This window comes from Schistocerca serialis, chromosome 9, assembly GCF_023864345.2.
Source record: "Schistocerca serialis cubense isolate TAMUIC-IGC-003099 chromosome 9, iqSchSeri2.2, whole genome shotgun sequence".
NCBI lineage: Eukaryota > Metazoa > Arthropoda > Insecta > Orthoptera > Acrididae > Schistocerca > Schistocerca serialis.
Window position 1 is genome coordinate 309,831,585 of NC_064646.1, and position 12,471 is coordinate 309,844,055.

General features: G+C 43.5%; 1 protein-coding gene across 1 annotated transcript in view; it reads right to left on the reverse strand.

Moving 5' to 3' along the window:
* Positions 1-4,685: 4,685 nt before the first annotated feature.
* LOC126419569 (uncharacterized) overlaps positions 4,686-12,471 on the reverse strand; it is a 371,142-nt gene continuing 363,356 nt past the window's right edge. The window contains exon 8 of the mRNA XM_050086756.1: positions 4,686-4,863. Coding sequence (XP_049942713.1) covers positions 4,825-4,863 — 39 coding nt within the window. The 3' untranslated portion in view covers positions 4,686-4,824. The remainder of the gene's footprint in view (positions 4,864-12,471) is intronic.

Below are 12,471 nucleotides of genomic sequence, written 5' to 3' on the forward strand. Positions count from 1 at the left end.
TCGCTGATGTTCCACTTGTCGCATCCATCGTGGATTTTCCGATGCCCAATCGTGCATATTATGATGCCCAATCGTGCATATTATGTCGGTTTACGTTACCGCAGTTGGTGAATGACGCTTCGTCGTTAAATAGAACGGGTGCAAAAAATCTGTCATCGTCCCGTAATTTCTCATGTGCCCAGTGGCAGAACTGTACTCGACGTTCAAAGTCGTCGCCATGCAATTCCTGGTGCATAGAAATATGGTATGGGTGCAATCGATGTTGACGTAGCATTCTCAACACCGACGTTTTTGAGGTTCCCGATTCTCGCGCAATTTGTCTGCCACTGATGTGCGGATTAGCCGCGACAGCAGCTAAAACACCTTGGGCATCATCACTTGTTGCAGGTCATGGTTGACGTTTCACATGTGGTTGAACACTTCCTGTTTCCTTAAATAACGTAACTATCCGGCGAACGGTCCGGACATTTGGATGATGTCGTCCAGGATTCCGAGCAGCATACGTAGCACACGCCCGTTGGGCATTTTGATCACAATAGCCATACATGAACACGATATCGACCTTTTCCGCAATTGGTAACACGAGTAATGTATCACGAAGCAAATTCCGTCCGCACTGGTGGAATGTTACGTGATACCACGTACTTATACGTTTGTGACTATTACAGCGCCATGTGTCACAAAGCGAAAAAAGTGGTCCAACTAAAACATTCATAGTTCTTTACGTAATACACGAATATGTAATAAAAAATGGGGGTTCCTATTTAAAAACACGCAGTTGATATCCGTTTGACCTATGGTAGCGCCATCTAGCGGGCCAACCATAGCGCCATCTGGTTTTCCCCTTCAAGCTAGATGGGTTTCGTTCTTTGTAGTTTCTTCGTTTGATGCTTATTTCGTGAGACATTTGGCCCGGTTCACTATCAATGGACCACCCTGTAGACTTCCAGCTGTATCTACTTTTATTATTATGTACCTCAAGAGGTTATTGGAAGCAATAATGCATCGGTGGTAATATCTGCGTCAGGGATGGTGTGAGCAAGGATGAGGATATCGTGATCAGGGTGAATATTGATAAGCGTCACCGCTGATTGGGGCCGATTTGTGGAAGTGCAGGTTAAGAGCGGCAGCGATTATGTTTGTGTTAAAACACAGCCTAAGCTGCTAACGAAGTCGTAAGTGATTGCATGGCTCGAATGGATACAGACATGGAAAGGGCAAGTGTGAGTTTCTGGAGAAAGATAGCGAGAATGAATTCCTCAGTTGGATCGTTTAGGAATAGTTGAGGGGGAGAACCGATATTTGTTTCTTGTATATACTTATTGGAGCTGCAGAAAAAGGATATTTTGGTGAGGGATATTGTGCGTCTGCTGCGTCATTTTCAAATACACGGAGAAGTGTTGGAGAGTTAGGGTCAAAAGAGTGTTTCGAGGTCATCAGATACGAAATAAGATTTGTTTTGGAAACGACGTATGTATTTAGATGGAAGATGGTGGCGAGAGTTATTTGCTGGAGGACGTGGAGTCTTTCAAAAGGGCACATATTTTGGAAGACTAAGGTTACGAAACAGCTGATGGCTTCAATGGTGGGCGGAGGGTGGAGGGAATTGGTTATATGAAGTACTTTGGAAATGATGTGTTCTAGTTTTTTTGGGTGGGGGTTGGCGTTTGGACTTGTGGGAGTAGCTGGGACGAGACTGATCGCGGGTGTTGTCGTAGATGGGAGGTTGTAAGTTCGAGCGTTGTTTTCCTGACGGTGATGTTGCTTGCAGCGCTTGGAATTTTGGGTTATGAAATCGTTATGATGGAGGCATCGCCGCCATCGATATTGTTGTGTGGTTGTTCTGGATGCTTCTGCAGGAGGCTTCCTATGGTAAATCAAAGCCCCAATTTTATTCGTTTGTACACGGAGTCTGGTGATTCTGAGATAACTCTTACTAAGTAGGGATATCCCATTATCATTTAGAATGTGTAGTGCCTTGCGTTCGTTCATACCCCGTAGCGAATTCATTTCGCTTTCAATTTCTTCGTCTGTGTACACTGAAGTTTTAATGATGATGGAGTCTCTCCTGAGGATGAGTTGCTGGATTTTCGATTTTGGTATGTGTAGTTGAATGTGACTGTGGAAAGACTCGGAGTTTAGGCACTTGTGGTCGCATTTACTTAATAAAGAAGGAAGAGAAAGGTAGTGGGTTCAGAGGTTCCGGAGTGTCTGATTTAAGTGCATTGTGGAAGATTGTGTCATTTAAAGTTCACAGTTACTGCCGTTCGTATTACTAACAGTTAGATCACCTTATCGAATTCATAATTAGAGTTTAGACACCACCCTTCGTTCAGCTTTGTGAAATGTCTATCAAGACATGTCACTTCATGAGTATGAGGAAGAATGGAATCAATGTGTTATGTTGATCTACCTTCCATTTAAATCACGTCTTTTAGAAATAACGCTCCCGCTGTACTGAATTCTATCTGTTACTCAAGAAGACAAGATCCCTTCATCATCTTTATTAATCTTATTTATGTGAGAATAATAGGAGTAGCTTTGGAATAAAAATACAATTTGTTCTACATAATGCCACATTTCTTGTCGTTCGCGCTTAAAAACCACTGCATATCATTTTCACTGTAGTGTTAGTGAATGGGTGGTTCTGTGTTTTAGAGATATTGAGAGGCAGAAGTTCATTAGAGGTATCCACGTAACTGCCCACTAGAGGAACATTTTGTAATTGTTTCCAATCTGTGGAGCATAAAATTGAAGAATGCAAATGTAAAAGAATTCTAAGAGCCATTTTTTCACAAAACGTGTTTTTAATGCTATTATGTTCTCCGTACTCTGTTGGATCTTCATAGATTAGTTCTAAGTGTCAAGTGAAGGCAAAAATCTTTTTAACATTCATTACTAGATGGCTCATGGTATTTATCCCATACAGTTCTTCCCACTGGAGTCCCAAGAGCTCAATATCTGCCTGTTTTGTTGATGTACAGTTTACATGCAAAGCAGTGTGCTTTTAAGTTTCTTTGCACCAATAAAACTTCTTTATAATGGAAGGACAAAATCTGGGTTTTAAAAATAGTAAGAATAGTTAGAACCGTGAAGAGACAAAATGACATGTGTCTGGAAAATGTTATGAAAAGCCATTTCTACCTGAACTGCACAGGGAGTTTTATAAGTATCCTTAACGATCTGTTATCACGAATAGAGTTGTGTAAGAAACATAAGTGCGATAAAAAAATTAATTTAATTTTGTTATTCTCTTGTAAGAATTAATGATATGAGAAGTTGTTTCTGTTGACTAAGTTGCACTAGTTAAAACATCACTGGTGTAATTCTGTGCATGTCTTATCAGAAATGAAACATAGAGCCTCAGTAGTACTGGCACTTTAAACAAAAATTTTTTTATTGGTACCAGGAATCAGTCAGTTCCCTGGTATGGCACCTAGGATGTTCTTAACAAATTATTTATTTTATAGTTGGGGTCATTAAATTTTGCTGTAATGGGGTGGGCAATATAATTCTGTGGTCTCAGACTAGATAGATCAGTTTGGATAGAAGTAAGCAATGTACAAAAAGACATACATTGTCCTGACAAATATGAGATTTGTCCCTTGCAATGTTTTACTATTTCCACTCTTCATATATACTTTACAATTTTTACAACAAAATGAAATATTGGTAAAAACAAAGGGCATTAATGAATATATTAGTCGAGAAATAATTGTCAAAATAACATCTATTTTGAACAATATTCTTCAGGATGTTCCAGAATTAATACCAGATATAATTCGTTATACACTTCTGTATTCTGAAATGTTATTATCCCCATAAATCGAATTCACAAAAAATTATTCTTTAATTCATTATAGAATGGGAATAAGTATGACAAACTAAGTTCTTCAGTTTTAAGTAATAAGTTAACTACGGCACTTCATTACATCGAGGATGTGCACATTCCAGATGCAATAAAAATCAACACTGATCAGTACACTTCGTACTTTGAATAAACTTTTGTCACAGGTTAAGGAGTTCTGTAACATCTGTTGATGCCTTCAAATATTACAATTGTTGTTCTTTTTTAAATAATAAGGCTCAACTTATTTTTAATTTTCATACTTGCATCGACTGTGAAGAGGTTACACCTTCTGGTAAGATCATTTAAGATTATAAGTAACAGAAAGAACATAGAACAGAACTCCATGGTGGACCTCACTGATTGATTCAAATGCTGAGTGCCTATTGCTAACGTAATATCTGTGAAAATGTTACACAAGGCTTTTTGTCATAGAAGTGAGATAGAAATAATCAAACTGCTGTGTCTGGCACTACATAACATTTTGACTTCACCATCATGAAGATATCATGGTTTTACACAAACAGAAGCCTTAGCCAAGTCACAAAATAATCAAAATAGTTATAATATCTGATTTATTCAGTCTAGTAAATATATCCTGTTCAGATGATAGTCTTATTTGAAATCCATATTGTTTGCTACTAAGAACGATTGTCTGTACTAGGTATTTATAAATTCTATTGCAAATGGTCTTATTTTAAAAGTTTTAAAACTGCTAACATTATTTCAGCTGATCTTTATTTTAACGACAAATGACATGAATCGATGAAACGATTGTATTGAATAAATTATCTGAAATGACATTAACAGGGCAAAAATTTGTGTTGTACATCTCTGCTTGCACTCTCCGAACGTTGGCATTTTCTTCTGGTAATTTGGCGGAGCGGTGTGTCGAAATGGTTCGCCTGTCGTCCGTTGGCAGCGCTGTGGCGCTCCAGAGGCAGTAGCGCCAAGGGCCGCGGTGGAGATGCTGAGAACTAAGACGACGCTCCGGACTCTTCTTCGTCTGCTGCCTCCTGCAACGTTAAAGTACCAGTTTCAGAAACGAGACACTTCGAAATCCTGCAGAGCGGTAAAATTATAGTGTTTTAACAAGGGCATACAAAGCTGGTAAAAAACATTCTACACCAGAAAGGATTGCAAATAACGAAATTCTACTTATTACGCGTTCACAGTGGAGTAGGAAGTGATTTGGAACTACAGAATGTACAGAAAGTAATACCCAGAGCTGCTGCCTCTGGCAACAACAATGGCTTGAACCATGTAGGGAAATAAGTCGAACTGAGATTGGATGACTGGTATGGATATGTAATTTCATATTGGTTCAAATCTATCCAATAGTTGTTGATTAATAGTGGCTGTCAAGTGGTGGCGTATCAGCGTATCTGCAACCCATGAGCAGATGTTTCCAGTGGGAGAGAGATCTCTATGTGACCTTGTGGTATCATATTGAAACGGAACGTCATGAAGACCTCGAAAATAGAGCCCATCCACCAGCCTTGAAGTGTCACATTTCCGGTTATTCCAGGGCAGCCAAGTATTCGATTCACGAACCATGCCCTGCTCACGTAACATAGTACTCAGCCTGGATGCACATTTCCCCCACAACCACACCACCAGACCACGCTGTCTGAGTGAGAGGAGGGGGAAGAGAGGGAAACTGCGAATGTACCATATTTAGATGGCAATGCAGTCTCAATGCATATGTCTTAGTTTCATATTTCATATTTCTCTAGAGCACAGATCACAAACGAAACAAATTTTATTATTTTTCGAGCGTTGAAGACATATTAAAATTTTTATCTGGTACAGTATGCTGGCTTATGAATAGTTGCAGAAAGTTTCACAGATGAAACTTCCTGGCAGATTAAAACTGTGTGCCAGACCGAGACTCGAACTAGGGAACCTATGCCTTTCGCGGGCAAGTGCTCTAGCAACTGAGCGACCCAAGCACGACTCACGCCCCGTCCTCACAGCTTTACTTCCGCCAGTACCTCGTCTCCTACCTTCCAAACTTTACAGGAGCTCTCCTGCGGAACTTGCAGAACTAGCACTCCTGAAAGAAAGGATATTGCGGAGACATGGCTTAGCCACAGCCTGGGGGATGTTTCCAGAATGAGATTTTCACTCTGCAACTCTCTCATTCTGGAAATATCCCCCAGGCTGTGGCTAAGCCGTGTCTCAGCAATATCCTTTCTTCCAGGAGTGCTAGTTCTACAAGTTTCGCAGGAGAGCTCCTGTAAAGTTTGGAAGGTAGGAGACGAGGTACTGGCAGAAGTAAAGCTGTTAGGACGGGGCGTGAGTCGTGCTTGGGTGGCTCAGTTGGTAGAGCACTTGCCCGCGTAAGGAAAAAGGCCCCGAGTTCGAGTCTCGGTCCGGCACACAATTTTAATCTGCCAGAAAGTTTCATATCACTCCGCTGCAGAGTGAAAATCTAATTCTAGTTTCAAAGATTTTTGCACTCAGTTTGTCACATAATCATGACTTCATTAGTCTAATGCGGGGTGCACTCAGATCTTGTGAGGCAAACTGAGGAGCTACTTGATTGAGAAGTAGCGGCTCCAGTCTCGTTAATTGACATAGGGCCGGGAGAGCGGTGTGCTGATCACATGCCCCTCCATATCCGCATCTAGTGACGCCTTTGGCCTGAGGATGACACGGCGGCCGGTCGGTATTGTTGGACCTTCCAAGGTCTGTTCGGACGGAGTTTAGTTTGGTTTTTAATCGAAAAAATGTCTTTCATACCCATAATATCTTGACCAAAATATTTGGCACTTTTGCAATAATGAAAGTGTGGGAACTCTACCTGAGAAAAACAATGTAGACATTCTGGATAATTTTAATGTGCAGGGATTTGCCTTTAAAATGGGGACTACGTTACAGAACAATGAGTCACATCTGTACATGTGCATGGGTGCTTTCAACTTAAATCGCAAAAGGTCTTGAAAACAGATGCAGGACTGGCAATGTCCTCAAATAGTTGAGAAAATTATCCTTGCGATTCTTTCAGGACCACAATAAATTCCTCAAGCCTCGTGTTTTCCTTAACAACAACTAACTTACGGAACTGGACTGTGTTTGTCAACTATTGTCCCTACTATAATTCGATTTCCTTTTTTACAGATTCCCAACAAATCATAAATAAGTTGTTGGAATGTTTTACTGTGGAATGTATGCTCGTGCGGTGCCAGTCTTTTGCGCCATTCTTAATGTCTGTAAAACAACGCCCACTAATAATCGGAGTAGAAGACTGAAGTGCACCGTTGGCTATTAAAATTGTAAAATCAGGATAGACAGCAAATGAACGAATTTAACTCATTGTGCAAATACAGTATAGCAGGAAGAATACATGCATAAATTTGTACGTGATTTGCAAGTCTTACTGAGCTTGGATGACACGTGTGGGTACATCATTCCATGTTACATCGACTGTGTGCCAGAGATAATCAGTCGAATTGCCTGGCGAGTGGGTGTGAGATTTGGAGAACGTGACATCCAGGGCAACTATCAGCTCACGTAGCAAAGGCAAGATGTGGTTTTGCGTTACCTTGTTGAAACACTATAACACGACCAACGGATTTAACACGTGTCTAGGAGTAGCGTCTTTGATTAGTAATCAAAACGTTCTCGGTCCCGGGTTCGAACCCCGCCACCGCTTAGATTTTGATTCAAAATTATCAGCACTGGTGGCCGAAGACTTCCGGCATAAGAAGTCACCCTCATTCTGCCAACGACCTTGTCAAAGAGGGCGGAGGAGCGAGCATAGGTTCAGGGCAATCTCTTGCTTTTGGGGTGAGAAACTCCCCTAAAGGTGGACGAATCAGCAACGATCAACGGCATCAGTATGCAGAAGGCAATGGAAACCACAGTATTAAAGACACATAATGTGTATTAACAGGACATGTGACCTGTAACTGAAAATGTGTCATTACGATCTCCCAATTGGCAAAAAATCCGGGAATTGTCCCCCATCCGGATCTCCGGGAGGGAACTGTCAAACGGGAGGTGACCATGAGAAAAAGACTGAATATCCAACGAAAGGATAACGTTCTAGAGTCGGGATGAAGAGATAGAGAAAGTATATGAGGATAGTGGATGAGTAACTCAATACGCATTTTAATTTCAAAAAAGACGTCGTCAACACAATTCCCACGATTAAGGCATGAAAGTCCGAGAATTATCGCATAATTAGATTAAAAGCTCATGCATCCAAGTTTCTGACAAGAATAATATACAGAAGAATGGAAAAGAAAATTGAGGGTGTGTTAGGTGACGATCAGTTGGGCTTTGAGGATGGTAAAGGCACCAGAGAGGCAGATCTGACCTTACTGTCGATAATGAAGTAAGACTAAAGAAAAATCAAGACAAGTTCATAGGATGTAGGTTGATTCTTACAAAGAAGATTACAGCAACGAGCCACTTTTTATAATGCTATTTACTTACTTAAATAACGCCGTTACCGGTTTCGAACCGATAGGTTCATCTTCAGATGGCTAGTTAACGTTTTATATTACATTTCGACTTTTGTTTCCCCATCTGACGAAACTTCCTTGGGGTGGTGATGCCCTACAACCAAAACAAGATGTGAGGCAGCGTCTTTTTAATCGTAATTGTCAGATGGGGAAACAAAACTGAAAACGTAATGTAAAACGTGAACTAGACGTCTGAAGATGAACCTACCGGTTCGAAACCGGTAACGGCGCTATTTAAGTAAATAAATAGCATTATAAAAAGTGGTTGATTGCTGTAATCTTCTATGTAAGAGTCAACCTATATTTTGTACACAGTCACGGGCTCAATATGTCAGTTTTTGACAAAATATCAAGTTCATAGGATCTGCCAAACTCTGAAAAAGCATTCGACATTGTCAAATGGTGCAAAATGTTCGAAATTCGAGGAAAATAGGTGTAAGCTACAGGAGGAGATGGGTAATATACGACATGTACAAGAGCCAAGAGGGCATATTAAGAGAAAAAGACCGAGAACGAACTTCGCGGTTTTAAAAGGGTGTAAGATAGGGATGTTGTATTTCACCCTTACTATTCAATCTGTATATTGAAGAAATAATGATGGAAATAAGATAAATGTTAAAAGATTTTGATTAAAATTCAAGGTGAAAGAATATGCTGATGCTATTGCTATCTTCAGTGAAAGGGAAGAAGAATTACAGGATCTACTATATATACACACGCTCATGGCATTGGTGGCCGGGAGACCCCTTGGGGGCAGTTCGGCCGCCGCTCCACAAGTTCTTTAAAGCCACTACGGCGACTTGAGAGTGAATGAGGATGAAACGATGATGAAAGACACACAACACCCAGTCATCTCGAGGCAGAGAAAATCCCTGACCCCGCCGGGAATCGAACCCGGGACCCCGTGCGCGGGAAGCGAGAACGCTACCGCAAGACCACGAGCCGCGGACACAAGATCTGCTGAATGGAATGAACAGTCTGAGCACAGAATATGGACTGAGAGTAAATCGAAGAAAGACGAAAGTAATGAGAAGTAGCAGAAATGACAACAGCGAGATACTCAATGTCACGAATGTTGATCATGAAGAAGATGAAGTTGAGGAATTCTACTTCCTGAGCAGCAGAATAACCAATGATGGACGGAGCAAGGAGGGCGTATAAAGCAGACTAGTACTGGCAAAAAGGGCATTTCTGGCCAAGAGAAGTCTACTAGTATGATACATAGGCTTTAATTTGAGGAAGAAATTTCTGAGAATGTTCGCTGGGGTGCACTGTCAACACACCTCTCACTGCTGACATGGTAAGGGAAACTGCAACAACCGTCACCATGCTGGTAGTCTGTCGTGCTCCAGAGATCGTTGGACATCCCGTGCAGATACGTATCTCTCTGCAATCAGTCGGATTCCCTGACCACTTGAAAGTGACACAGCTCAACGATCCTGCTTGGGAGAGTGCACAATGTGTTTGTCCTCTTGGGCGCTAGTCGCGTGGGGCCATTGAGATCGTGCTCAATGGCACACGAAAAAAGTAATAAATGTGTACTGAACAGAAGGTGCCTAGATCAGAAATGTTTGCAACATACATGTACAATACCAGAATATTTAACATGAAAATGCTGCATACAAATGAAAGTGAGTATTTATTGTGGTGACTGATGATGCCTCAACACATTGAGGCGAAATGCGTCTGGCAAATGACACTTCGCCTTTATCAGTTCCATACAGACGGTTCTAAGCCAAAACGCGGGCAGGAGTACCGTCACGCACCACAAAGTTGCTAATGTAGAATGATATAACACACGCACGATAGGTCACGACCCTGATGCTGTCGCGTCCCGATACGTGATGGCAGCCGTTTCTATTTGTCACGTGAGGCATGCCATGGCCGTCTCAAAAACAACTAATGAACAAATTTTATTTATGAAAGAGAAATCAGCTGTGCGAAAGTAAAACGCAGTTGCGCTGGCGGTAACGCAGAGATTGGTGAAATAATAGGCAGTTCCAGAGATCGATGGCAGCGGGGTTCGGAAAGTGAATAGCTAACGAAAAACAAATCCACAGCCGGCCTACACTCGTCAGGGGCGACTGCACTTGACGCGCTGACCGCGGCGGCGGCGGCGGCGGAGGCGGCGGCGGCGTTCTACGCTTGGAAACAAGCTGCGGACGGAATATGTATTCCGAGTATGAAATTAAAATCAAATGAATACCCATAGCTGCATACAGGCGTTGATATAAGTCAACGGGGACATGTCCGAAAGAACAGATACCAACTTCATGTACACTCCTGGAAATGGAAAAAAGAACACATTGACACCGGTGTGTCAGACCCACCATACTTGCTCCGGACAATGCGAGAGGGCTGTACAAGCAATGATCACACGCACGGCACAGCGGACACACCAGGAACCGCGGTGTTGGCCGTCGAATGGCGCTAGCTGCGCAACATTTGTGCACCGCCGCCGTCAGTGTCAGCCAGTTTGCCGTGGCATACGGAGCTCCATCGCAGTCTTTAACACTGGTAGGATGCCGCGACAGCGTGGACGTGAACCGTATGTGCAGTTGACGGACTTTGAGCGAGGGCGTATAGTGGGCATGCGGGAGGCCGGGTGGACGTACCGCCGAATTGCTCAACACGTGGGGCGTGAGGTCTCCACAGTACATCGATGTTGTCGCCAGTGGTCGGCGGAAGGTGCACGTGCCCGTCGACCTGGGACCGGACCGCAGCGACGCACGGATGCACGCCAAGACCGTAGGATCCTACGCAGTGCCGTAGGGGACCGCACCGCCACTTCCCAGCAAATTAGGGACACTGTTGCTCCTGGGGTATCGGCGAGGACCATTCGCAACCGTCTCCATGAAGCTGGGCTACGGTCCCGCACACCGTTAGGCCGTCTTCCGCTCACGCCCCAACATCGTGCAGCCCGCCTCCAGTGGTGTCGCGACAGGCGTGAATGGAGGGACGAATGGAGACGTGTCGTCTTCAGCGATGAGAGTCGCTTCTGCCTTGGTGCCAATGTTGGTCGTATGCGTGTTTGGCGCCGTGCAGGTGAGCGTCACAATCAGGACTGCATACGACCGAGGCACACAGGGCCAACACCCGGCATCATGGTGTGGGGAGCGATCTCCTACACTGGCCGTACACCACTGGTGATCGTCGAGGGGACACTGAATAGTGCACGGTACATCCAAACCGTCATCGAACCCATCGTTCTACCATTCCTAGACCGGCAAGGGAACTTGCTGTTCCAACAGGACAATGCACGTCCGCATGTATCCCGTGCCACCCAACGTGCTCTAGAAGGTGTAAGTCAACTACCCTGGCCAGCAAGATCTCCGGATCTGTCCCCCATTGCGCATGTTTGGGACTGGACGAAGCGTCGTCTCACGCGGTCTGCACGTCCAGCACGAACGCTGGTCCAACTGAGGCGCCAGGTGGAAATGGCATGGCAAGCCGTTCCACAGGACTACATCCAGCATCTCTACGATCGTCTCCATGGGAGAATAGCAGCCTGCATTGCTGCGAAAGGTGGATATACACTGTACTAGTGCCGACATTGTGCATGCTCTGTTGCCTGTGTCTATGTGCCTGTGGTTCTGTCAGTGTGATCATGTGATGTATCTGACCCCAGGAATGTGTCAATAAAGTTTCCCCTTCCTGGGACAATGAATTCACGGTGTTCTTATTTCAATTTCCAGGAGTGTATATATAGTTAAGGCCTACCGGCCATTTGATCATCTTACAATGTAAGCTTTCACGGCCGGTGATTATATAGGCAGTACAGAGGGCGCCACTGTCGATCACGTGGCGTCGGCTATGAGATTGTCTCTGGTAATAACGACACAACGTCAAAACTGACGAGGATATCATCCGGGCCCACGCTCGTTTGTAGGATGGACAGTCATATTAAAAATTCAGCTCATTTCATTGACAAGTTAAAGGATGGACAGTCATATTAAAAATTCAGCTCATTTCATTGACAAGTTAAAGGAAACGACCGTGGGCCCGGATGATATCCTCGTCAGTTTTGACGTTGTGTCGTTATTTACCATGATTCCGGTAAACGAAGCTATCTTACGCATAGCGGGTATTTTTCCTACCGATATTGTGGCATTATTCCGACACTGCCTGACCACAACCTACTTTCAATACAAT